General features: G+C 39.9%; 1 protein-coding gene across 1 annotated transcript in view; it reads right to left on the bottom strand.

The window, feature by feature from the left end:
• Positions 1 to 1,765: 1,765 nt before the first annotated feature.
• The window catches only part of LOC102416273 (meiosis 1 associated protein), a 55,283-nt gene continuing 29,139 nt past the window's right edge, over positions 1,766 to 27,909 (bottom strand). Inside the window, exons 4-6 of the mRNA XM_025260789.3 lie at positions 8,391 to 8,564; positions 3,780 to 3,942; positions 1,766 to 2,820 (exon numbers count right to left, since the gene is read on the bottom strand). Coding sequence (XP_025116574.3) covers positions 2,655 to 2,820; positions 3,780 to 3,942; positions 8,391 to 8,564 — 503 coding nt within the window. The 3' untranslated portion in view covers positions 1,766 to 2,654. The remainder of the gene's footprint in view (positions 2,821 to 3,779; positions 3,943 to 8,390; positions 8,565 to 27,909) is intronic.

Raw genomic sequence — 27,909 nt, 5'->3', positions numbered from 1 at the left:
GCGTGGTCTTTGATCTGATGGAGTGGAGCACAAGAAGCACAACATGGGTAAGGAACTAAGTACCTACTACCAGTTTAAGTGAATTCAAATCCAGTGAAGTACAGAGGCACGGGGTGTTAAGTGAAGGGAGAAGGATTAGCTTTGGTGCTGTAGTCTGTGTTTATCTGGCTACACTGGTAGCAGAAACTTAGCCAAGGAGTTAAAAATATGACACATATGTTTAAAAAGTACGTAGTCAGCAGAACTACATTCAAATTCTGACTATATCACTTCAGTAGCTGTGTGACCTTTGGTAAGTCACTTGATCTCATCAGTCTTCTCTATCTGTAAAAATAGGGATAGCAATCTATCTCATGGAATTACTGTGAGGATTAAATGAGTTAAGATATGCAAAGCACTTGGTTAAGTGACTGGCTCTTATTATAATAAGTGCTACCAAAAATGGGTATCTGCTAGACCATGGGAGAGGAGTGATAAAGAAGAGGTCTCTTTGGCCTCTACAACTATACCTGGCACACGGTGCTCAATAAATGCACGCTTAGTTGCTCAGTCCTGTCCGACTCTTTGCAACCTCAAGGACTGTAGCCTGCCAGGCGCCTCTGTCTATGGGATTCTCCAGGCAAGAATACTGGAGTGGGTTGCCATTTCCTACTCTAGGGCATCTTCCCAACCCAGGGATCAAGCCCGAATCTTCTATGTCTTCTGTATTGGTTGGTGGATTCTTTACCACTGAACCACCTGGGAAGCGCTCAATAAATATTTGTTGAACGAATAAATATGGATTCTCACATCCCAAGTTCAGAGGCAGAGACTCTAATCTCATGTAATGTAAGCCAGGATGGGAAAGAATAGTCTTTCCCATCCTTACTATAAACTATTATTGCTACATAATACCTCATTGCTTGGGTGAATTGTTGTTCTTCTAACCTTTCCCCTATTTCAATTTAACCATTCCTCTATTTAGGACATTAAAGTTGTTTCCAGTTTTTTACCATTGTAAATAACACTGAGATAAACATGACCATACTTATGGTCATACTTTTCTCTCTTTTCTCACTGTTTTCTTGGGCTATATTCCTGGTAGTGGAATTAAAGTGTTGAGGGTTACCACTTTTCAGAAAATTTATACTCCCTCTATCAGTGTATTAAAATGCAAATGTCTGTTTAAGATATCATGTTCAAAAGAATGTATTGCAGCCCCTTGAGAGAAATTTCTCCCCAGTAGATCTCCAAGATCCTGAGGAATCAGGTAGAGTATAGTACACTGAGCAGTTGGGCTTTAACAGTCAGGAGGTATCTATTGCTTCTGCTCTGCAAAGATAGGAGATGGGTGTTCGTCAGATAGGAAACAGGAACTTAGTGGGTGGACCCAAAAGGGAGTGTGGGCTTTGAAACAGGAAAAAAGAAGTCTGCTTCTGATAGTGAAAGAGACACATTATTGTGTTGTCTTGATCTCCCATATCCTACTGGGTCAAACTGTTATTCTGTAGCCACTAAGCAGTTATACTCAACCCTGAATTGCATTTACAGTTTTTTCATTTTGCTTTCTCAGTGTTGTATTACTGTTTCATGTGTATGATCGTTTTAGATTTTTCATTTCAGGAAATGGTAAACCAGAACCCAGGCAGTTATTTGATACTTTCCTCTTTCTCTCTCCCTATATCCAATCCTTCACAAGTTCTCTTTCTCTAAAATACTGCTTTAATTGGTTTACTTTTCTCATCTTGACTTCAATATCCAATCCCAAGCCAAAATCGTCTCTAGCCTAGACTACTTCAGCGCCCTCCTACCTTATTTTCTTGTTTTCATTTTTGCTTTGGAAAGTTCATTTCTAAATTTTGGTAAAATTAATCATTTAAACATTTAAATAGATGATGTCATTTCTAATGATTTCTTTCTGTACATAAAGTCCCACGTTCTCAGTTTGGGCTACAAATCCTGGTATGATTTTTACCCTGCTCACTTTTAGCTTCTCACCTTTTGGCTCTCTCTATTCTTGCTCATTTTGTTTCAGTCACAATGATCATTCCATTCTTGATTTGAGGATCATCTCTTTATGGCCTTTGGGTCTTTTCACATGCATTTCTCTGCACCTGGAATGGTCTTCCGGCCACCCTTCACCTAGCTAATTCCTTCATCTGGCAGATCTCAGTTTAATCGTCACTTTCATAGAGAGGCTATATTATAGCAAGTCCTTATTTTCCTTCACAAACTTCTCACAATTAAGAATATACATATTTAATTATGTCTCTTTCATTAGAAAGTTTTTTGAGACCACAGATAATGTCTACCATAATAGATTGAATATCTCGGACTTAGCACAATTTCTAGCATAGACTATGTGTTCTTCATTGAAATAAACCATACTATCCAGCATAGTGATAGGAAGAAAATAGGGTTTAAGATATAGTTACTTAAGGACAATTTCCTGTTGCCATTAAAATGTAAAATCAAGGATTTTCAAGTGTAGTGTCATATAACAGAATTCAGGAATTATTCTCTATAGCATGAAACCAACAAAGGCAAGTCATACTTAATCCATATTTCAAAGTATGTCCAGTTTTTCTCTATCCTCTGGAAGACTGGGACAGATTTGGGATCAGGGCAGGATTAAATTAGCTGCTTCCCTCTGGTGGGTACTTTAGCACTCGTCATCACCTGGTGACATAGGCACTCACCAGTAGGCCGTGACACAAAGCATGGAAATGCTGCTGATTTGTTTCCAGCTCATCCCATTCCAGCCGCCAACAGCTTGTGGGTCTGAGGATGAAGGGGAGTCCATATGTCAATGATTCGCAGACCCCACTGGATTTTAGAGCCCTGGGAAGAGACAATGGAAGTGTGAGGCTCCTTTGTGATATCCAGAACCTTGACCCAGATCCACTTAAATTTAGCTTAAGTCTAAGACTCTATTGTGAAATCCTTTAGGTTAGGGCACTAAAGGATAGGTACCTTAGGATGTACCTATCAGGGTATATGTCACACAGCAGAGTCTCAAAGTCTCTCAATGAATGAATGCAGCACCTATTCTGAGACCTCAAGACTCTGATGGGTATTTCCTCTCCTGAGCTTACTCTGTCCCATTCATTCCTGCTGCAGCAACCACATTATACAACAGTATGCTAATGATCTGCATCCCAGACCTGGTTCTTCTGTGGCAAGATGCTGACTGAAGACACAGTTAAGAAGAGACTGTGTTTAAGCAGTTTCCCCAGCAGCATCCATGGGCCCAAGTCCATAGACAAGCTTACTCAGATACCTGTACATGGGCACTGTGATAGAACTAGGAAGCAGTAAAAGTGGTCTTTGCCATCATTCCTAATTCAGCGCTGGAACTGATTCTCTCGGAAACAAGAATTCTAGTACTTAAAGAAATGGAAAGGTGGGGTAGATCCTAGGTGCCACTCATTCCTTGACGATCAGACCTCTGTCCTGATGTCTAAACATAGTAGGTGTTTAATAAACATTTGCTGAATGGATAAACATCGTTCTGTTTATCTTTTTTTCCTCTGCATTCTCAGAGACTTTCTGGATTTCCAGTCTTCATCCAGACTTTAGAATATTCTACTGAGACATATTTTTCACTGTCTCCTCATTCATCTCCACATATTGAGCAGCCTGACCTTGCTATTTCATGCCCACACCTGTAGTTGCTACTCTGGAATTGAGCCCCTGCTGCCTGACACTTGGGGATGCCCATGCCCTCCCTCTATCTTAGTCTTCCTAGCTGGAACCACGCAAATATTTGCATGGATTAGGGAGGCTCTCTTGGACCATACTTGATCACCCGGAGCTTGTAAAAAGAGGCTGGTGACTGGGAAACCATCTGGTAGAGGGTGCTGAAGTCTCCTTTGGGGTCATCCATCCTCAAGGAGCCATCAGCTGTTCCAGGGAGTAGGGATGGGCTGAGAAGTCGTTCTTGGAGATCACATTTCAGGCACACTGCAATAAAAATGGCATTTGGGGAGGGATTGTTTGTCACAAGTTACCTCAGGCTATATGATTAAGAGAGATCATCTGCCACCCATTCCGCGTCCACCAGGCAAGTAAGGGTTGGGAGGCAGGGAAGTGGACAGAGGAGCAGGTCTGAAATAATATTGCTCTACATAACAGGTAACTTTATTTTCTGGGTGTGACATGATTTTTTTTCTTGTTTTACTTCTGGGCTGGCTGAGCAGTTTCCTCATAGTGAGAGATCTGGCTTGTGATTGAGTCCGAGACGAATGTGTGTCTGCTGTGGAGGAGGCAGTTAACACTGCAATATGCAGGGCCTTTTGGCAATCAGAGAAGGAAATGTTGCCCCTCCTGCTTCCCTGTGGCTAAGCTTTGGCAAGACTGCAGGTCAGATGAAGGAAGAGCAGGAAAGCAGAAGTCAGGCAGTCAGCTGACAGCTACTGCTTCTCTGTGAGCTCTTCCAGGACACTCGAGGGAGGGGGAGGACTAAGTTCCTGAAACGGTTTATTTTATAATTCCCCAAGTGAATAGAACCTTTTGGACCTTGCAACATCACTATGGCAACATACAACAGTTCTGAGGCTGTTTCGACTATGTATAGGTTATTCATGGAGGTTTTTTATGCTTCTGTAAGCTTCTTCTCCAGCAGGCATATTCACATGTCACAGTGTACAATGTTCTTTTGCTCTGGATTTGAATCCTTGATATTATGAAGGTTTTAAATGAAATATATATTGGGTTTAAGTATTGTTAACAAACTATGAATATATGAGTGTTCTGTACTTGTGAGAAGGTTAGCTGTTGATGTCAGTGATTTATGAAATGACTGAAGTACCTGCAACATGAGGTAAAAACAAAAGTAGAAATAATGTAGAAAGAATAGGTCTAGCTGGGCCTGGCAACCAGACCTGGACATCATTTCTGGATGAGAGAGCTCTTGGCCAGGTGTGTCCCAGAGCCCAGGAAATCATTAGGAGGGACTCTGCCTAGGACTCCTGCTACTGCTAAGTTGCTTCAGTCGTGTCCAACTCTGCGACCCCATAGATGGCCTCCTACTAGGCTCCCCCGTCCCTGGGATTCTTCAGGCAAGAACACTGGAGTGGGTTGCCATTTCCTCCTCCAATGCATGAAAGGGAAAAGTGAAAGGGAAGTCACTCAGTCGTGTCCGACTCTTAGCGACCCCATGGACTGCAGCCCACCAGGCTCCTCCGTCCATGGGATTTTCCAGGCCAGAGTGCTGGAGTGGGGTGCCATTGCCTTCTCCGGCCTAGGACTCCAGCTTCCCCTTACTTCCTCTGTGCCTGACTGCTTCATTGTTGGGTCCTTGGGTTTTAGGATTAGACAGCTGTGCTCATCTGGCTGAGGCTCTTGACTTTGTCTGCAGTAAGAATCACCTAGTGAGCTTGTAAAAGGTACGGATGTCTGGCCCCTACCTCACACCAGCAAAACTGGGATCTCTGGGGCTAGAGCTGATATTGGTATTTTTAAAAGTTCCTCATTTGATTCTTACTGTAGCCAGGGATGAGAACTAATGGAACTGTAGTCTCAGCAATGTTCCAAACCTGGGAAAGATGTTTTAGCAGGGTTTGAGTCTAGAACCAGATATGCTTCTCATCACTCAGACCCAGGTGCAGAGACGGCAGAGACCAAGAATGAGAAAAGAAGTTCATCCGAGGCAGATTATGCTCTGTCAGAAAGAGGCCTCTGAGGAAGCATCTAGGGAGAGGGTGAAGGACCCGAGGTGGCTACGGAAGCAGGTAGTGTTGGGTGGAGAACCTTGTAAAGAGAAGTCAGAGTGAACATCTGAAGAGCAGTCCTCAAAAGATTATATATTTAGGAGAGCTTAGGGTTTTAATTAGCCTTTTTTTTTTCCCTTAGGGAAACACATTTCTAGAAATTCACATAAAGAGCAATGCATCACTTTTGTGAACAATGGATAACTATAATATGGTCTTTATTGCGCTTGTTTAAACTCTCATGTGGGTCATACCCACCCCAGCAGAGGCCTACCTTCTTTGGACATCATTCCAACTTGTGCATGAGCATCTGGATTCCAGTGAAGATGTTTTCAGCAGTTCTACCACCATCCTAGATCTAAGTTCTACCACCCACCCTGAAGACCTGTGGATTTCCAAAAAATAACTGCAGATGGAGATAAACATTCTGGGTCTGACCCTGGTGTTGAAAGCCACGGGAAAAGAGAGGGCAAAGCAGAGAATTCTCAATATTACCATGGGCAAATGCCATGCGGCAGCAGAAGAAAGGCTGGTTGCAGGAGATCCTGGCTCTGGATGGCCCTAGCCCTCCTATTGAGAGAAATGCCCAGGAGGATGCAGGTTGCATGGTAGGTAAGGGCCCAGGCTCTGGAGGTGACAGACCAGGGTTTGATGAATATCCTTTGGGCTGAGAGTAATCAAATGTATAAAATACAGATTTCTAATCCTAAGAGTTAAGAATGGGATTCGGAGTTGCCTGGCTTCAGATTTTGGCTTAGCTATTAATTTTCTGTGCAGCCCTGGGGAAATATTTAATTCCTCTGAGTGTCAGTTTTCTCATCTGTAAACAGGGATAATATTATATTTATTGATTTCAAGACACATTTTTTTTTCACTTACTAGTGTCTCTGTATGGAGAAGGCAATGGCACCCCACTCCAGTACTCTTGCCTGGAAAATCCCATGGATGGAGGAGCCTGGAAGGCTGCAGTCCGTGGGGTCGCAGAGAGTCGGACACGACTGAGCAACTTCACTTTCACTTTTCACTTTCATGCATTGGAGAAGGAAATGGCAACCCACTCCAGTGTTCTTGCCTGGAGAACCCCAGGGATGGCAGAGCCTGGTGGGCTGCCGTCTATGGGGTCACACAGAGTCGGACACGACTGAAGTGACTTAGCAGCAGTGTCTCTGTATATGTCTTACAATCACCATGGACCAGGCAGACACTCTTAACCCTTACTTACTACTCTAACCTAAGAGAACTCTCTCAGTAAGAATAAAATAATATTTCTAAGTGATAAAAAGCAATGTGTCACATTTAATTGGAATTGTTTCTCTTTCTTGGTGGTACATAAAATAATGGATTGTCTTATAATTGACACCGTCTAGGCTTCCCTGGTAACTCAGACGGTGAAGAATCTGCCTGCAATGCAGGAGACCCAGGTTCTATCCCTGGGTTGGGAAGATCCCCTGGAGAAGAGAATGGCAACCCACTCCAGTATTCTTGCCTGGAGAATCCCACGGACAGAGGAGCCTGGTAAGCAACAGCTCATGCGGTTGCAAAGAGTCGGACACGACTGAGGTGACTAACACTTTCACTTTGAGATTCAATGGCATGTGATAACAGTACCTGCATCATGTTGTTGTTATGAAGATGAAATAGGATAATGCAGGGAAAGGAGTTAACACTGTTGGGAAAAAATAGATAAGAAGTGAGCAATTGGTCTTGGGCAAAGCAGGTGGAATGGAGGCCTTGGGAAGATTTTACACACAAAGGAAAGACAGTAAAATCAAGAGAAGTTGTTAACGGCATCGCAGGCCCTAGACTGAAATGGGGGGGAAGGGGAGATATATTAAGAACCCAATGGCTATCTCTATAAAGAAAGGACCAAGGTGTATCCTCCCCTTTGGGGACAGAAGTCGGTATATCTATTTTTCTCATTAAGCACACACTCCTAAAGGGGAAGACACAATTTAGTCTTTTCCCTTTGAAGCTGTGGCTGACTATACTGATGGGTCCATTTGCAGGCCCTGCCACCCAGGTCTTAGGCCCACCTTCAAAGGGGATGGAGACTAGAAATGGCTTTATCCCTACAATCTAGTGGGACCTGAATTAGGTATCACTGCCGACTGGAACAGTATCCAGGACCTTGCTGGCATGCCTACAACACTGGATTGACCTCTTGGTTTCCACAATTGCCAGAACATACTTTGTTAACATCATCTAGGGCCACTAGTTGAACTCCCTGGGGCTTGTTCTGTAGTTGCTTTAGTTCCCCTCAATTTGGCATCTTTCTATTGAGAAGATCTCTATTTAATCATTTAGTTTTGGTTCTTTTCCTCTCCTTATGGGCCCTATTCATGTTATTGAGGTACCAGCTTACCTGAAATTATGTCAATAATATCTGCCACATCAAAAATGAAAACTTGAGAAAATATATGATTCATTGTTCTCTCATGTAGTGTAGCTGATGCCCTATTATTGAGGTGTTTAAGTCCCTACACTGAAACTAACTGGCTCTTGCTGTCTGGGTTTAATCAGGTTCAGTTTCCTAATTGAAAATTAGAAGTTTAGAAATTCTCATGCTGACACTGGACAGCCTCATCCACTCCTCCTCCAGTCCCTAAACCTCAACTAGTCTGTATTCTGATGACTCTCCAATCCTAATTCTAGACTAGGATAATCACTGTCTATGTAATATATCTTTTAGGGAGACTGTACTTGAATCATCTCTGGTTCTGGAAATGTTGCTGATACTTCGTGAAGGAAGAAGAAGGTGAACATGTTCTTGATCTGTTCCACTATTATGCAGCCAGGCTTTGAAGAAAATCTCCATGCTGACAATATCACTGTCTATAGTCTGAAGATCAATGTCAGTTGCCAGGATAGAACTCTCTGCAGAAGAAAGGGAAACGGTAGTTACAATGTTTAATTCTTTAGTTACAAATTTTGAAAAATATAAAATATTAAAAGCACCCATTTGTGAACCTGTCAATTCTACCTCTAGATATCTAGCCTAGAGACATTCTTGGATCATACTCAAAGAGACATATGCAAAGATGTTCAGCACAGCATTGTTGCAAAAACAAATAATCAAAGCCCCAAACAGAAAGCTATTCAAATGCCCATCAATAGGGAAATATTTAAATAAATTATGGCATAGACTATGGAGTATTATGCGGCTGTTAACAAAGTTAAATGTACTGACATGGAAAGCTAGGAGATAGTGAATAAAGAAAGTTCTAGAGCAGAGTATAGTGTGACTCATTTATATAAAAATAAAAGTTAGCCTAAGTACATACATATGTATGGAAATGCCTTTTACAGAGCTCTGGAAGTCTACTATTAAATTGTTAATAGTGGACAGGAGTAGAAATGGGGCAGAATTCTGAGATACATTCACTTTATATTATTCATACTTCTATACATTTGAATTTTATTGTATTTATGTATTTTATGTATTAAAAAATTTTTGGAATACAAAAACAGCCAAAAATAATATACCAATTCAAGTTCAGTTCAGTTCAGTCACTCAGTCATGTGCGACTCTTTGTGACCCTATGGATCTCAGCACAGCGGGCGTCCCTGTCCATCACCAACTCCCGGAGTTTGCTCAAACTCATGTCTATTGAGTCAGTGATGCCATCCAACCATCTCATCCTCTGTCATTCCCTTCTCCTCCTGCCTTCAATCTTTCCCAGCATCAAGGTCTTTTCCAGTGAGTCAGTTCTTAGCATCAGGTGGCCAAAATATTGGAGCTTCAGCTTCAGTATGAGTCATTCCAGTGAATATTCAGGACTGATTTCCCTCAGGATGGACTGGTTGGATCTCCTTGCAGTCCAAGAGACTCTTAAGAGTCTTCTCTAATACCACAGTTCAAAAGCATCAATTCTCCAGCACTCAGCTTTCTTTATGGTCCAACTCTCATATCCACAATGCAAGTTAAATAGTTAGTTAATGAGGTCTTCAATTTTATGTTATTGTTTCACAATGAAAATGTATTCAATTATTTCCTCTGTTACAAAACATAAATTTTAAAAAGACTAAAAGAGAAAAGATGAATTATAAGCTCCACCTTCTGATACAGAATTATACAAGTTTGCCATTGGTGTATCTCACAAGTGTGATTAGCAGCCAAAAAGACAGGGATGGTCTGGTGGAGTGTGATTTGATTCCCAATCTGAATGAATGGGACTAGGTAGGCGGGGTGATGAGACTTTAATGGTCTATTTCCTTCTTTAGGCAACACTAGCTCAGGAATTGGAATCTGGATCTGGACATAAAGTTTGTCAGTAGAAGCCAAATATAAGGTGACAGAGGAAGCACAGAGAGAGGAAATGAGACAAGAGCTGGAAAGAAACTGAAGAGGAACCTGGCTTTTTTTGCCTTACCATGAGGGACTCTCAGAAATACTTTTACAAAGGGCCTAAGAAAAGTCAGTCGCTCCAATGAATTAACTTCTATGTATGACTCATGGACCCCAAGGAGAACTCTGGTTTATTTCTAGAACGACATTCCTGAGGACAAGTCTGCAGAGGTGGCAGACTCTCCACATGGAACAAAGGGCTTCAGTCCAACGTGTTGGCACCAACACAGAGAAAGTGTGGTGAGACTTAAGTGACTTCATGTCATATTTATCGACTTATTATGTGGCTGAAAACGGGCACCAAATGCATTTCTCTTTGACCCAGTATAATTAAAACTTTACCACTGGTTACGCTCGCCTTCTGAGGTGGACCATATTCTGCCTATGGGATGTGAATCTCTCTAAATAAACTTGCTTTCACTTAAAAAAAAAACAACTTCTACCATCTTCTGTGAATAGTTATGAGGATTCATTAGCTAATGAAGTCATTCCATCAGCAATAATATTAATTATGTACTACATAGAAGGTGAAATACTATATAAAGATATATGATACTCTTTACCTTAATGAGTTTATAAAGCAACATTATTCTTGACCATTTCTCCTTAAACTCTCATCTACTCCATTATGTTTTCAGGTACTACAGTGATAAATATGAAGTCATCATCAAATAAATGCTCCTCATAAGTGAGGAGAAATGTTCTTTTTAATAACGGGAAATTTATTGTGTCATAGGAAAAACAAGAAGTAATTTTTCTGAGTCTGGACTTCAACTTGAGTAATAAGTAGGGAAATGACTGAACAGCTTCTCTTCAAAGAAGCAAAACAGTTATTAAAGTATAAGGAGGCAGATATAGAACTAAATAAACGAAGTAGAAAAAAGGACCTCAAAAAGTAGAGCAGATGATACTGCTTTGAGTTCAAACAACAGAATTTTGAAGAAGACAAGTGTTTCTTTTTTTCTCCCCAGTGAAATGGTAAAAGATTAGAAAATTCCTACCATGGGTATGGGGACAGAGCAAAGTATCTCCCCATTAAGAATATGGAAATAAGAAAAATAGGGGTTTCCTCAGATAGTTAAAAAATAAAGTCAATACAGAGTGATGAGGTCAATGAAAAACAGTCACTTTAAAAAGAATGGCTTATAGACCAAAGCAAGATTTGGCTGGAGCCTATGGATGGTATGGGCTCATCCAAGGAATGAATGATCCATTAGAAGGAGAGAGGGTTGACCAGAAATGGAGCACAGAGAAAGGGAGGAACAGCGGCAGATGCTGGCCTCGATCAGCCAAGCATAGCTCAGAGGAGAGGGCGTGCTAGCTCAGTGAGGAGCCCCAGCGGCAGGAAGCCAGGATGTATCTGTTAAGCTTCTGCTCTTCTTGGAGGTTATAGTGGTTATGGCCCTTCCTTTAAAATATTCTGGCCAACAACTTTAGTCTTGAGCTTGATCAGGTGAGTCTATCTTTGAGAGGATGTTGATAAGATCAACTTTCTGACCCTGTAAAGCTGAAGAAGCAAGTCTGAAACATGGCACCTCTGAAGGAAAATGCCAGTCTTTCCTTGCAGACACACCATCAATGTTGCTAAGTTCTTTCCAACTTCTTTTTGTTTTGTAATTGAAAGTTTGTACCTTTTACTCTCCCTTAGCTATTTCTCTGCTCTCCTTACTATACTTCCTGTTTATTCCCTATATCTACACTTCTGTTTCTGTTTAGTTATGTTTGTTCATTTGTTTTGTTGTTTAGATTCCATATATAAGTGAAATCTGAAAGTATTTGTCTTTCTCATTTCACTTAGAATAATAGCTTCTAGGTCCACCCACGTTGCTGCAAATGGCAAGATTGACTTCTTTTTTTTTTTACTATGGCTGAGTAATAGTCCATAAAGAATATTCCACATCTTCTTTATCCATTCATCTATTGATGGGCACTTAGGTTTCTTTCATATCTAGGCTACTGTAAATAATGCTACAGTAAACATAGGGAAGCATATATCTTTTAAAATGAGTGTTTTTTCTTCAAATAAACATCCAGGAGTGGAACTGATGGATCATATGGTAGTTCTATTTTTAACTTTTTGAGGAAACTCCATATTGTTCTTCACAGTGGCTGGACCAATTTGCATTCCACTAACAGTGCATGAGAGTTCCCCTTTCTCCACATTCTTGTCAACACTTGTTATTTGTTGTCTTTTTGATGATAGCCATTCTGACAGGTGTCCAGTGATTGTGGTGTTGATTTGCATTTCTCTGATGATTAGTGATGCTGAGCATCTTTTCATGTGCCTGTTGACAGAGCATGTCTTCTTTGGAAAAATGTCTTTTTAGGCCCCTTACCCATTTTTAAATTGGGTTGTTTGTGTTTTGATGTTGAGTTGTATATAGGTTCTATGTATATTTTGAATATTAATCCTTTTTTAGATATATCATTTGCAAAAGGCAGCAGGCTGCCTCTTCATTTTGTCAATTGTTTCCTTCACTGTGCAAACCCTTTTCGGTTTGCTGTAGTCCCATTTGTTTATTTTCGCTTTGCTTCCCTTGCCTGAGTAGATATATCCCCCCAAAATATTGCTAAGATTGATACTGAAGAGTTCACTGCCTGTGTTTTCTTCTAGAAGTTTTATGGTTTCAGATCTTACATTTAATATTTTAATCCATTTTGAGCTTATTTTTGTATATGGTGTGAGAGTTCTTTCCAACTTAACCTATAGGTTCTTCAGAGAGCTACTGAGTAGAGCTTCTTCCTTTGAAACAGTTCTCAGTAATCGCCATAGAGAGCTATGCTTCAGGTTTGAGGGACCTTCTCAGAAACAGTCACATTATCCAAGCTAAACAGTAATATGGAAACCAGAACACTTTAGAGGGGGAACTTCTTTTCCATATTCTCTGTCACTGGTCAAGGCATTCATTTCTTTGTGCCTGAATTATAGCAGTAGCCTCTTAGCTGCCCCATCAAACTCCATTCTCTCCCCTCTGGTACTTCTTACTACCAATTAATTTTTCTAAAACATAGTTTCACCAGATCTTTCCTTTGCTAAAGAGCACATACTGCCTTTCTGCTGTCAGCTTCTTTATTCTCGTTACTCATTCTGAACCATTTGTTACTACTCATTATTCCTCAAATACCCCATGTGCATGTGCTCAGGTTGCTAAGTCGTGTCTGACTCTTTGTGACCCTATGGACTACATAGCCCACCAGACTTCTTTGTCCATGGGATTTTCTAGTAAAGAATACTGGAGTGGGTTGCCATTTCCTTCTCCAGGGGATCTTCCTGACCCAGGGATCGAACCCATGTTTCCTGCGTTGGCAGGCAGACCTTTTTTTTTTAACCACTGAGCCACCAAGGAAGCCCTATCATACATTCCTCCTTTTTTCCACTTGTTGAGAGCCTATCAACATCCCTGCCCCTCCATCCTCCAGCTTAGTAGCTTGCACAGAGCTGAAGTTCAGCAAATGCCTATTCCTCAGCTTTTATTACATTTTCCTGTAACTCTTCTGCTTCAACTAAATTAGTCTCCTTGCCATGTTATTTCCTTCCTTAGTGCTTTTTCAATCTATGGCCTGCAATTTCTCCAGAATTCAACTCAGACTGACTTTTTCTAGGAAGTTATGCTTAATTATGGGCTTCCCAAGGTGGCACTAGTGGTAAAGAACCCACCTGCCAATGCAGGAGACAAAAGAGAGGCGGGTTCAATCCCTGGGTTGGGATGATTCTCTGGAGAAGAAAATGGCAACCCATTCCAGTGTTCTTGCCTGGAGAATACCATGGACAGAGGAGCCTGGCAGGCTATGGTCCATATAGTCTCAGGGTTGGACACAACTGAAGCGACTTAGCATGCAGGCACATGTTTAATTATATCCTTCCTATCTGACTTTAACCAGTAACCCCTGAGTATCTGTGGGCTTCGTTTGGTGGAATGTAGTAGAAAGACAAGGGTTTGAATTGTGGCTTGAAAGTTGTTAGCTATGTTACTTTGGGCAAAGTGGGGAAAGCACAACCTATTTCATAGTTATAGGAGGCATAAGAAATGAGATGATTACCTATGAATGGCATATGGCAGATCTAACAAATGGAATTTTCTTCCTTTTCTCTCATCAACAAAATGAGTTGCTCTTACAGGAAAAGAAGATACTTTCCTTTTTAAAAAGTATTTTTCCCTCTACTTGCTTATCTTGGTGACTTTTTCTTTGCCACCAACAAACATAAGAACATCAACACTTGGTATTGTGTTCTTTATAAATACAACTAAATGTACTAAACCTGGGGAATGGGGAGGAGACTTCTCAGATGACAATCAGCTCTCATACTTACTAGTGAGCAGGGTAGTCAGTGGGACCCGTCCCACTGAGGTTATGAACTAAAAGTTTACTGGAGTCAACGCGTGGCTCTCACGCACCCGCTGTGGCTCTGAGTTGTTTGGGTGTTCCTGACAGGAGAGGAAGGCCTGGTCTGTTGCAGAGTAGCGGTAGCCAGCATTTTCATTCAGTTTTTAGACTTACTCTGCCACCCTGTGGCCATAAGCAGTGATATCCTTCACTGAGCTAAGTTCTGGAAGAGCCACAATAATGGGAAAGACTAAGAAAACCTATGAGTGCTGAAGAATTGATGCTTTTGAACTGTGGTGTTGGAGAAGACTCTTGAGAGTCCCTTGGACTGCAAGGAGATCCAACCAGTCCATCCTAAAGGAAATCAGTCCTGAATATTCATTGGAAAGACTGATGCTGAGGCTGAAACTCCAATATTTTGGCCACCTGATGCGAAGAACTGAGTCATTTGAATAGACCCTGATGCTGGGAAAGATTGAAGGCGGGAGAAGAGGGGACGACAGAGGATGAGATGGTTGGATGGCATCACCGACTCAATGGACATGAATTTGAGTAAACTCCAGGAGTTGGTGATGGACAGGGAGGCCTGGCGTGCTGCAGTCCATGGGATTGCAAAGAGTCGGACACGACTGAGCGACTGAACTGAACTGAAGAAAACCTAAGGGTAATAAGGTAATGCCTAAAGCAATGCTTCTCAGAAGTCAACCCTAAAATAGGGTTACAAAATTGAAATGTATTTAAAAGGGAAGAATTTAATACTTTAACACACACATACATATGTAATGGTTATATTTCTATCATGACATAGAATGTCTAAAGAAGAGGCCCAGGAAAATTGTGCTCCTGGCCAGTCCTGCACAATCTCCCCAGTCCCACAAAGGTCTTGACCTATATGAAAATTCTATTTCTTTCTGAATGACTATGATACCTGTCCTTTGGTGTCATGGATGGGCTTCAAGGGTTCTGAGAACCCTTGAAATTGAATACAACTCAGTTTGTAAGAGCATAGGTATATTTTGGTGGGGATGGAGGAGATGGTTAGGTCCTTAGCTTTTATTAGATTCTCAGAAGAGCTCTGTGACCCTCAAAATGTCAAGAACTACTACAGAAACTATGTAATCATGGTACCTTAGCTTCCTGGGTCAGTTTACAATCAGTGCTATCTACTCTGTGAATACAGGAGTGGCTTTAGGATGCTAACAACTAGGATAAGTAATCAGAGCAGACAGTTTGCTCAGGAATAACTGTTCAGGTTCATTCAACCACAGTTTTTAAGTCAATAACTGCAAGGGGATAGTCTCCAACACATCACAATGTTAGGGGCAGTCCAGCTTGTCTTTCTGAACTTATAAGCCTCCTTTGTGGTGGTAATGATTGAGCCCTGGGAAAAAGGAAAAGCCTGTTGAAAGGAGGTGGTGGGGTTAAGGCAGTGTGTCCTCTGTAGAGGAGTGAGCATAGCACTGACCAAGTGGTGATCATCTTCTTAGGATCCCTGTCTATTAGAGGGCTTAAAACATCAGTAGGAGTGTAATCAGATAGAGAAAATTCATTCCTCGGAACTAGTCTCAGGGAGAATACTATTGCCATTCATTCACTTATTTGTCATTCAAATGATTATTAGTACCTTCCATGAACTAGGCACTGCTTGGGGTCAACAATGAAAAAGACAAATTCTTTGCTTTTATGGTGTTCCAGTCTAGTGGGAGAACAGACAATAACAAATACATAAAATGGAAAGCAATTACAGATAATAATGGGTAACTTTGAAGAAAAATAAATCAGGATATTTGTGTGTGTCTGTGAACTTTTCTCTTGGTTGGCCAGGGAAGAAGCATGCTCTAAGAAGATAACAGCTGAGCAGAGACTTGAACCAAGTGAAGGAGGAAGTCATGAAAACATCTATGGAAAGACTGTTCCTTACAGAGGAATCAGCAAGGTCAAAGGTCTTAAACTGAGGATGACCTTGGTATATTGGAGGACTAGCAAGAAGGCTAAAGCAGAAAAAGGGAGGAAGTGAGGACAGGCACGTAAGCAGCCGAGGTGAAGGATGAGATCTCCCCAAAGGCACACGCTCATGTAACAACAGGTAGTCACTACACCTGTTTCTAAGAAGGGTGGGTTCCTTTACTGCAAGCCTTTGACTCTTCTTAGGGAAGAAGTGTGCAAGACTGGGGCAGAAGAGAACCCGTACTCCTTTCCCTTTTCTTCTTTATAGCTCTTGGCTCCTAAACAATTGTTGAATTAGTATTCTAAAGACATTTGTTTGAAGGTGTGCCAAACTGTTAGCTTGTGTGAGATACCCATGTCTCGGTCCAGGCTTCCCACACATACTTTCCTGTCCTGTGGAGTAACGGGCAGTGGTTGAAAAATGAGAGAGGAATCTGGGAGTCCCGTAAGCAGAACTCAAGCAGAGACCCCTCAGCTTGTAGTGGACATGCCTCTTTTCCAGCCCTAGTCAGTTACCCAGAGAGTTTTACAATGGAAGGTCAAGCTGGTACAGCCTAAGGTGGGCTAAAATAAAAAGGAGGCTCGATTGTTAACCAAAGAATGTAATACTAATGATCCACAATGGATGATTTACATTATTAGAGACAAAATAGGGACGTATGGGCATCTCTAGCTCTGAGACATGTCTTAATATAATTCCAAATGTAAAATTTCAGCCCTTAGTAAGTAGATGAATTAGAAAAAAGAAATGTTTCCAGAGCAATTACTTTGGCTGGGAGAGTAATCTTTTCAGAATTGTTCCTAAGGGTGCAGAAGCCTGTGACTGGTTGTAGGGACTTCCCAATGGGAGAAGCTGCATGGGATCCTCACACATCTGGAGCCATGGGAGCAACACCCCGTGACAGGAGTTGACAATATTCCCTGCCATCCAATCCTCTTTTTTTTTTTTTTTTCCCCCTAGCCACATGGCTTTCTAGTTCCTGACCAGGGATCAAACCTGGGCCCCCTGCAGTGGAAGCACAGAGTCCCATCCAATCCTGCTTTGAGATGCCTGACTTGCCCTGCCCTGGCCAGCCCAAATGGAGAGATCTTGTAGATGCAATAAAGAGGGTCTTGGTTATGGACGGGTATCTGCATGCCTGTGGATACCAGATGTAGCACCTTACCCACCTCTATAGACCTAGCATTAGCACAGGGTCTGGAATACAACAGGGAGCTCAGCAAATGTCACTGCACAAATAATCATAGCCAATATGCTCCTAACTTCCTCATGATATTAGACCAGTCACCACTTCTCTCTAAGTTCAATTTCTTCATCTATAAAGTGGATGATGATAATACCTAGGCTTAGGGTTCATTTAAGTATCAGATGATGATACTGGAAAGCACTTTGTAGACTTAAAGCATAATGAAACTATAAAGGGTGAAACAGCAGAAAGCTGCCTCCCAGCTGTCTGCACACGAACATTTAGTTACTAAGTGCCAGGGCCATTTCTTTCCTCTTTTCTTGGTGACATTTTTGTCTTCAATAATCATATTATATCATACTTATATGATTCAATTTGTAAGAAAACATATTTTATCTGTGGGTCTCAATTAGCTCTATTTTCATTTTATTGAGAAAAAAAATTACAACTCACATGCAAAAGGGGTTGATCACTACTGACTGAGACATACCAAGATCTAAAGCACAGTTTGACTTGGGAAACATAAGACTTAGGAGGTATTTAAAAAAAAATATTCCTTTTCTGCACAAATTTATGTATTCTATAAACTAAAAGCATTTAATGTAAATTGCAATGCAAATTAGAAAAGTGGATTGGGAAGAAGTGTTTTCAAAGGCACTGCGGTGCTGGAGGAGAGCAGGGGAATGGTTATTTAGGAAAAGAAGGAAATGGGATTAGGATGACATTAAATCTATTGATGTGGCCCTGATGCCAATGCAGTAGACACGGGATCGATCCCTGGGTTGGGAAGATCCCCTGGAGAAGGAAATGGTATGGCCCTGAGAGCTCAGACCAAGGAGCTTTGCCTTCTTAATGCCCAAGCAAGCTAAGAGAAAGATCTCCTCTGAGGTGAAAATAAAAGTTGGAGGAACCAAAAAAGACTGTAATACTTACTGGGGACTTAGGTAGAGTAAGGAAATGTTTTTAAAAAAAAAGGGACAGAAACTAAAGAAAGTCCTAAAACATATCCTAAACAACAGCAATAAAAATCTAGATAACAGTTTTGTAATCCTCTATACATGTATGCATTTTTACATTATTAGAGGTATATCTTCAGGGTATTAGATTTTTAGAAGTGAGAGTCGTGAGTCAAAGTAAATGCCTAAAAAAAAGGCAAATGCCTAAGTAGTTTTGTTAGATACTGCCAATTATTGTTCAGTGGCTAAGTCGTGTGTGTCCAGCTGTTTGTGATTCCATGGACTGCAGCATGCCAGGCTTCCCTGTCCTTCACTATCTCCCAGAGTTTGCTCAAACTCATGTCCATTGTGTCGATGATGCCATCCAACCATCTCATCCTCTGTTGCCCCCTTCTCCTCCTGCCCTCAATCTTTCCCAGCATCAGAGTTTTTTCCAATGGGCTGTACCATTGTATATGGTACCAGCACTGAATGGAAATGCAGCGTCACCAATACAATGTGCGGTCATACGTTTTTTGTTGTTGTTGTCGTCATACTTTTTAACTTTTGTCCATTTAAAGGTGGGAAATGGTATGTTGGTATAGTCTTAGTTTTCATTTCTCTAATAATGATTGAAGTTGAGCATATTTTTATGTGTTTAAGGATCATTAAAAAATTTTTTTTATTAATTAAAAAATTATCTGTATATGTCTTTTGTTCATTTTTCTATAGGGTTTTTGGTCTCCCCCCGCCCTTGATTTTTAAGTATTCTTTATATATTAGAGATATTTGTCATTTCCCCCCCAAGATATAAATTACAAATACTTTCTCCTAGTTTTTCAGTTGTCTTTTTAAAATAACTAATTAATTAATTTTTTATTTTTGGCTGCATTGGGTCTTTGTTGTTTTTCCTGGCTTTCTCCAGCTGTGTGGAGCAGGGGCTACTCTTTGCTGTGGAGCACAGGCTCTATGGCGCATAGGTTTCAGTAGTTGTGTCTCAAGGGCTCAGTAGTTGTGGCTTGTGGGCTGTAGAGCGTGAGCTCAGAAGTTGTGGCGCACAGGCTGAGCTGCTCCAAGGCATGTGGAATCTTCCTAGACCAGGGACTGAACCCATGTCCCCTGCATTGGCAAGCAGATTCTTACCCATTACACCACCAGGAAAGTCCCAGTTGTCTTTTCGATTTTGTTTATGGTGATCTTTGCCATGCCTAAAGATTTTAATTTTTACATAGTGAATTTTTATGTAGTTAAATAAATTATCATACCTGGATTTTGAGTCATAGGTAGAAAATCTTTCCCTATGCTCTGATTATAAAGAAATTCACCGGGGTTTTCTTTACCTACTTTTAAAATATCATTCTTAACATTAATGTCCCTGGTCCATTTAGAATATTTTCTAGATAGCTAACCACTTGTCCCAGACCACTTTTTGAACCATCTGTGCTCTAGTGATTTGTCATCTTCATCCTACACTAAATTTATATATGTACTTGTGTCTATTTTTGACTGCAATCAATCTTTTTTTTTTTTTACCCATTGGAATGGTTTTCAGTTTTATTGGAAGTCCCTTTGGGGAATCAGTCTTTGTACTGTGCTAACTATGCTCTAGTGTTGGGTATATGATAGGTGTGATTTCAGGTAGAGAAGTAGCCAGATTGTACTAAGATTGAGTGGGAGCAGTCAAGTCATTTGCCAAGTAAAGCAGGGCTGTGTTTATTTCTGAGTGTCAGTGGATGAGGGGGAAAGAACAGGAGGAAAGAAGAGTTGGAATTTAATCAGAATAACTTGTCATAATTTCCTAAATATAGAGAGAGATGATGAAGAACTTGACCCTATTAATCTAAATAGAAGATGGAAGAGGAGGTAAAAAGAAGGAACCAAACTGCTGAGAGTGATAAGGATCTTCCAATCTAATACCTGACGAACTCATTTTCCTGTCAATAACAGCTTTAAACTCTGGATAATATTAAAAAAACAAAACAAAATAACTACCTGAGGTCTCTTGAGACTGAACAAAGATAGATTTGTGAAAAGAGTTGAAACTTAGAGTAAGTGATCAGCAAGGAACGAGTTTCCCATTTTTTTGTACCTTTGTCCTGCAGGTAGCCTCCATCACAGCAGTGTGGGGTCAAATAAAGCTTCACTACCAAGGCCTCTGTCTTTCACTAGCATTACCAGGGGAAGCAGCCTGGTGCAACCAGAGCCTCTGGTGAGTGAGGAAGAAATCCACAGAGCGAGAAAGCCAGGGTCAGAGAGTCCAGATACCTCGCTGACCCCAGGTGGGGCAATCTGAAAGCAGTGCCTAGTTTAAGCTTAAAGAATGAAACTGAGATTTGAGTGAGGGGCCTACTGCAGGTCATGAAATGTTGCAGTTTGAGTCTAACAATGTTAACTGTTTGCTAAAACAAACACTTTTCAGAGTAATATAATAGATTCCAGAGTCTATACAACATACAGAAAAGACAATCCAAATGTTTTTGGCATACAAAGAATCAGAAAATGTGACCCAATTTCAGAGGAAAATAGAGTCAACAGATGCAAACTCAAGATGACAGAGATGTTAGAGTTATCACATAAGGACTTTAAAGCACCATAATTAAAATTATGGTCATAAGGAATGGAAAATATGTTCAATATGAATGAAAAGATAGGAAATATCAACGGAGAAATAGAAAATATAAAAAAGTACCAAATGGAAATTTTAGAACTGAAAAGTATACTATCTGAAACGAAAACTCCCCACACGAGCCTAATGGCAGAACAGAGATGAGAGATGAGAATCAGTGAATTTAAAGACAGATCAACAGAGATTATCTGATCTGAAGAAGAGAAAGAAAAGAGTTTGGGCAAAATGAAACAAACAAGCAGAAAACCACAGAGCCTTAGGGAACTGTGGAACAATTTTAAAAGGTTTAACATGTGGGTAATTGGAGTACCAGAGGAGTGAGGAGAGGGAATGAGACAGAAAAGAAAAATTTGAAGAAATAATGGTTACAAATCTCTCAAATTGGATTAAGGATATAAAGTTACAGATTAAAGAAGCTCAGTTAACCCAAACAAGAAATCTGTGCCCAGTCACATCATTATAAAACTGCTTAAAAACACACATAAAGAGAAAATTCTTGAAAGCATCCAGAGAATCCATCCTTTACATAAAGGGGAAGGTGATTTAAGGACTGTGACTTTTATTGAGCCACCCTGGAAAGCAGGAAGACAATGGAGCAATATATTTAATGTGCTGAAAGAAAAAAGAATCCTGTCAACCCTTAAGTCTATGTATAGTAAAAACATCCTTCAAGAATGAAAGTGAAATTTACGTTTTCAGATAACAGCTAAGAGCAGTTGTCATGACCAGAAACAAGCTACAGGAAATATTAAAGTTCTTTGACCTGAAGGAAATGATACCTAAGGGAAAGCTGGATCTTGAGGAATAAGTGAAGAACACTGGAAACAGTAAATATAAAAACTATTTTTCTCTCAGTTTCTATAATACACACACGGTTGTTAAAGCAAAAACTTATAATATTGCCTTGTGAAGTTTATAATGTAGATTCAACACACATGACAACTGTAACAAAAAGACAATGTGTATATGTGTGTGTGCAGGGGGATAAATGGACCCACATAGGTGCAAAGTTTGTTTAATATCCATGACATAGTACTGTATTAATTCTAAGTAGGCTGTAAACAAGTTAAAATATATTTTAATCCCCACAAGGTTTCTATTTTATGTGAGGTACTGTAATCTTGAGGTTTCTGCGTTTTATGTGAAGTGTACTATATTGACTCTAAGTAGACTTTCAAAAGTTAAGAATGTATAATGTAATCCCTATAGAAGCCACTAAAAATAATGCAAGGAAATATAGCTAAATTATAATAGATAAGATTGAATTCTGAATATGTTTGCTAATCCAGAAGAAAGCAGGAAAACAGGGAAAAGATGAACAAAAACCAGAGAGGACAAACAAAAAAATAAAATGACAGACAGACATAAATCCAACAATGTCAATATTTATGGTAAATGTTAATGGAGTATATACCCCCCCAAAAAAGCAGAGAATAGCATAATAGGTAGAAAGCAAGACCCAATTATTTTCTGTCTATAAAAGATACACTTTAAGTATAAAGACACAAACGGGTTGAAAGTAAGTGGATGGAAAAAGATTAACCATAAATATGGTAAGACTCATGAAAACTAAAAACATATGCCCATACAAAGATATGTGTACTGATATTTTGTAGAAACTTTAGTAACTATAGTTAAAAACTAGAAACAACTGAACATCCATTAACAGGAAAATGGGGAAACAATATGTGGCATAATCATATAATACTGCTTAGAAATAAAAAGAAACTAATAACTACTTGTTGATATAAACAACATAAATGAATCTCAAAATCTAATGAAAAAGTCAGACAAAAGATTCTATACCATTTATACGATCCTATTTATATCAAATACAAACTAATCTACAGACAAAAACCAGATCAGCAGTATATGTGAGGGATGGAGTGTAAAGGGGCAAGAAGAATCTTTTGGGGTTGATGGAAGTGTTCTGTATCTTGATTGTGGTGATGATTTGTGGGCATATACAAATGTCAAAACTCATTGGCTTGTGCAGTTTGGATGAAATTTGTGCTATGCGTGGTCGCTCAGTCGTGTCCAACTCTTTGCCACCCAATGGAATGTAGCCTGCGAGGCTCCTCTGTCCATGAGGATTCTCCAGGTGAGAATACTGGAGTGGGTTGCCATGCCCTCCTCCAGGGGATCTTCTCAATACAGGGATCGAACCCAGGTCTCCTGCACTGCAGGCTGATTCTTTACATCTGAGCTACCAGGGAAGTCCATGAATACTGAAGTGGGTAGTCTATCCCTTCTCCTGGGGATCTTCCCAACCCAGGAATTGAACCAGAGTCTCCTGCATTGCAGCTGGATTCTTTACCATTTGAGCTACTGGAGAAGTGGGAATGAAACTTTTAGTATGCAAATTATTCTTCAAAAGAGGTAAGGAAAAAATTAAAAGACCTAATTTTCAAATAACTTCAGGTTTTCTACTGAACTCTAAAAAAATTCTTCAATTTTTACGAAGAGAAGAGGTGTCATTTTTCTGAGGCCATGCCTCCTGTTAATAAATGTCTCTGTGTTAAAAATCTTTAGGTAGTAAAAGAATAGTGGTTCTAATTTAGTCTTAATGCCACAGGGAAATGACTTTAATATAATTTTCAAAGACAAATTCAATGGATAGCTGCATTTTCTGATGTATTTTTAAGGATACCGAAAAGAGAAAAAAAATCAGTAAGTAGAATTCTGACAACTGTGTTGAAGCATGAATCATAGAAAAGTTTTTTTTTTTTTTTCTGGAATCCTTTAGGACGCAATGAATCTTTATCTTATATGTTTGGGCTGTTAACATTTGGTGTTTCCTGAGAACGCATATGGATAAAATAGCTTGACATCAATCCCTGGCAAAGACTAGGAGGAAATACTAAACAGATGGTTTGTGAGCACTTAGAAAAGAAACCTGATATTCTTGTGGTTCCAAGGCTGAGAAATGGAGGCCGGTTGACAGCATCATTAAGATGATTTGTAACTGGTTGAAAGACATACATACCCCAACGAATGCAGACTGCTGTTAACATGGATGACACCCTCTGGGTGCCAAAAGGCATTGATCACAGTGGCTGTTTTAGTTTTGTCGTATTGATTACTTAGTCATTCTTTGGAAAGCTACTATAAACATTTTATTACATGCAAATGAATATAGGCACCACATATTTAAGCTATGAAGCATAACAGCAAAATGAACACTCATGAAGCCTTTAACTTAAGATGTCGATCAACGATGCTAGTAAGGTATCTATATGCTTTGCTCTGATCTTCTCTAAGGGAAACACCGCTACGCTGAATTTTTAAAAATCTTATCTTTCCTTTTAAAGCTAGTTTTATTAAATACTTTTAGTTTTGCTTGAGCTTTATAAAGAGGTGTCTTATTGTCTACATTCTTGGTTATCTGCTTTTTTCCTCAGTATTCAAAAGATCTGTCAACACTGTTGTAGGTAGCTGTGGTTCATTCATTTCCATAACTGTATGATATTCTACTTTGTGAATATACATTGTAATGGTAAAAGAATCTGCCTGCCAATGCAGGAGGCATAGGTTTGATCCCTTGATTGAGAAGATCCCCTGGAGAAGGGAATGGCAACCCACTCTAGTATTCTTGCCTGGTAAATCCCATGGACAGAGAGCCTGGGAGGCTACAGTCCATGCAGTTGCAGAGTCAGACACCAGTGAGCAACTGAGCATGCACACACATTTATTCATGAGTCATTCAATGGACATTTGAGTACTCTAATTTTTGGCTTTTTAAATAATGTCAATATTCATGTTCTTGTACATGTCTTTAAGTGCACATTTATAAAAAGTTTTTCTGGAGACATTCTCCTAGGGATGGAACTGCTAGGTTGTAGGGTATTATGGATGTTACTTTATAACAAAATGACTATTTGTGAAACAATTACATTTTTCCTGTCAGTATATAAGAGTTTCCATGCTCTGCTATTGCTAACACTCTCGTGAGACTTGTTAATTTTTTGCAAACTAGTGGGTATAAGATGGGATATCATTGTTTTAATTCGTGTTCCCCTGGTTATTAATGATGGTGAGAATTTTCCTTATGTTTATTTTTCATGAGATTTCCTCTTCTGTGACATACCTGTTCAGACTTTGTTTATTTAAAAATTAGATAGTCTTTTTTTAAAAATCAAGTTTCAGGCATTCCGTATTCTAGATACCAATTCATTATTGGTCATATGAGTTATAAATATAGTTATGACATGTCATTATTTTCTTTATGGTGTTTCTGATGAATAGAAATTCTTAATTTTGAAGTAATCAAATACCATAAAATATCAGTCTTTTACTTTATGCTTAGCAAATTTATTCTTCCTCCTCCCTAACTTCCGTGATAAAATTTTCTCCTGTATTTTCCTGCAAATTTTTCAAGTTTTAACTTTCAAATTTAAGCCTTTAATCTATTTAAAATATAGTATTGTAAATGGAGCCTGGTAGGCTGCAGTCCATGGGGTCGCGAAGAGTTGGACACGACTGAGCGACTTCACTTTCACTTTTCACTTTCATACATTGGAGAAGGAAATGGCAACCCACTCCAGTGTTCTTGCCTGGAGAATCCCAGGGCCAGGGGAGCCTGGTGGACTGCTGTCTATGGGGTCGCACAGAGTCAGACACGACTGAAGTAACTTAGCAGCAGCAGAAGGGATCAAATTTCATTTTTTCCCATATGGAATGCTTATAGTTTCAGTATGATTTAATGACTAGATCCATTCTTTCCTATTGCTTTGTCATGTCAACTTAGCCACATATTAAGTTTTCATATAATGTGGCTGTCTGTTTTTGGGTTCTCTCATCTGTTCTAAACTGGACATTTGTCTTTCCCTGTAGAAATACAACACTATCTTAATTAGAATAGTCTTATATTAATAATCATCTTAATATCAGGCAAGGGAAACCTTTAGCTTTAATATATATCTTCAGTTCAGTTCAGTCGCTCAGTCATGTCCGACTCTTTGTGATCCTATGAACTGCAGCATGCCAGGACTCCCTGTGCATCACCAATTCCCGGAGGTTACTCAAACTCATGTCCATTGAGTCGGTGATGGCATCCAACCATCACATCCTCTGTCATCCCCTTCTCCTTCTGCCCTCAATCTTTCCCAGCATCAGGGTCTTTTCAAATGAGTCAGCTCTTCGCATCAGGTGGCCAAAGTATTGGAGTTTCAGCTTCAACATCAGTTCTTCCAAGGAACACCCAGGACTGATCTCCTTTAGGACGGAGTGGTTGGATCTCCTTGCAGTCCAAGGGACTCACAAGAGTCTTCTCCAACACCACAGTTCAAAAGCATCAATTCTTTGGCGCTCAGCTTTCTTTATAATCCAACTCTCACATCCGTACATGACCACTGGAAAAACCATAGCCTTGACTAGACGGACCTTTGTTGGCAAAGTAATGTCTCTGCTTTTGAATATGCTATCTAGGTTGGTCATAACTTTTCTTCCAAGGAGTAAATGTCTTTTAATTTCATGGCTGCAATCACCATCTGCAGTGATTTTTGGAGCCCCCCAAATTAAGTCAGCCACTGTTTCCACTGTTTCCCCAACTATTTGTTATGAAGTGATGGGACCAAATGCCACGATCTTTGTTTTCTGAACGTTGAGCTTTAAGCCAACTTTTTCACTCTCCTCTTTCACTTTCATCAAGAGGCTTTTAGTTCCTCTTCACTTTCTGCCATAAGGGTAGTGTCATCTGCATATCTGAGGTTATTGACATTTCTCCTGGCAATCTTGATTCCAGCTTGTGCTTCTTCCAGCCCATCATTTCTCATGATGTACTCTGCATAGAAGTTAAATAAGCAGGGTGACAATATACAGCCTTGATGTACTCCTTTTCCTATTTGGAACCAGTCTGTTGTTCCGTGTCTGGTTCTAACTGTTGCTTCCTGACCTGCATACAGGTTTCTCAAAAGGCAGGTCAGGTGGTCTGGTATTCCCATCTCTTTCAGAATTTTCCACAGTTTATTGTGATCCACACAGTCAAAGGCTTTGCCATAGTCAATAAAGCAGAAATAGATGTTTTTCTGGAACTCTCTTGCTTTTTTGAAGATCCAGCAGATGTTGGCAATTTGATCTCTGGTTCCTCTGCCTTTTCTAAAATCAGCTTGAACATCTGGAAGTTCACATTTCACATATTGCTGAAGCCTGGCTTGGAGAATTTTGAGCATTACTTTACTAGCATGTGAGATGAATGCAATTGTGTGGTAGTTTGAACATCCTTTGTCATTGCCTTTCTTTGGGATTGGAATGAAGACTGACCTTTTCCAGTCCTGTGGCCACTGCTGAGTTTTCCAAATTTGCTGGCATATTGAGTGCAGCACTTTCATAGCACCATCTTTTAGGATTTGAAATAGCTCAACTGGAATTCCATCACCTTTTAAATATATATATTAGGATTAGCTTGGAAGTTCATCAAAAAATTCTGATAGCATTTTGATTGGAATTGCATTGATAGATCAATTTGGGGAGAACTGAATCCTTATGATATTGAATGTTTCTATCCATTAACATGCTCCACTTAGTTATATCTTCTTTAAGGTGCCATCAGTAAAGCTTTCAACTTTTTCCAATAACTATTCTATGCATCTTTTGTTAAACTTTATTTCTAAATACTTTACTCTTTTATTCTTGTAAAAGGTATTTATTTAAAAATGGAAGTTTCTAAGAGTTTGTTTCTAATTATAGAAATGCTACTGACTTTGTATGTTTGTCTTACATCTGGGCTTCCGCACTGGCTCAGACGGTGAAGAACCGCCTGCAGTGGGAAAGACTTGGATTCGATCCCTGGTTTGGGAAGATTCCCTGGAGGAGGGCATGGCAACCCACTCCAGTATTTTTACCTGGAGAATCC

Source organism: Bubalus bubalis, chromosome 12, assembly GCF_019923935.1.
Source record: "Bubalus bubalis isolate 160015118507 breed Murrah chromosome 12, NDDB_SH_1, whole genome shotgun sequence".
Taxonomy (NCBI): domain Eukaryota; kingdom Metazoa; phylum Chordata; class Mammalia; order Artiodactyla; family Bovidae; genus Bubalus; species Bubalus bubalis.
This window is presented reverse-complemented; position numbering and strand designations above follow the sequence as displayed.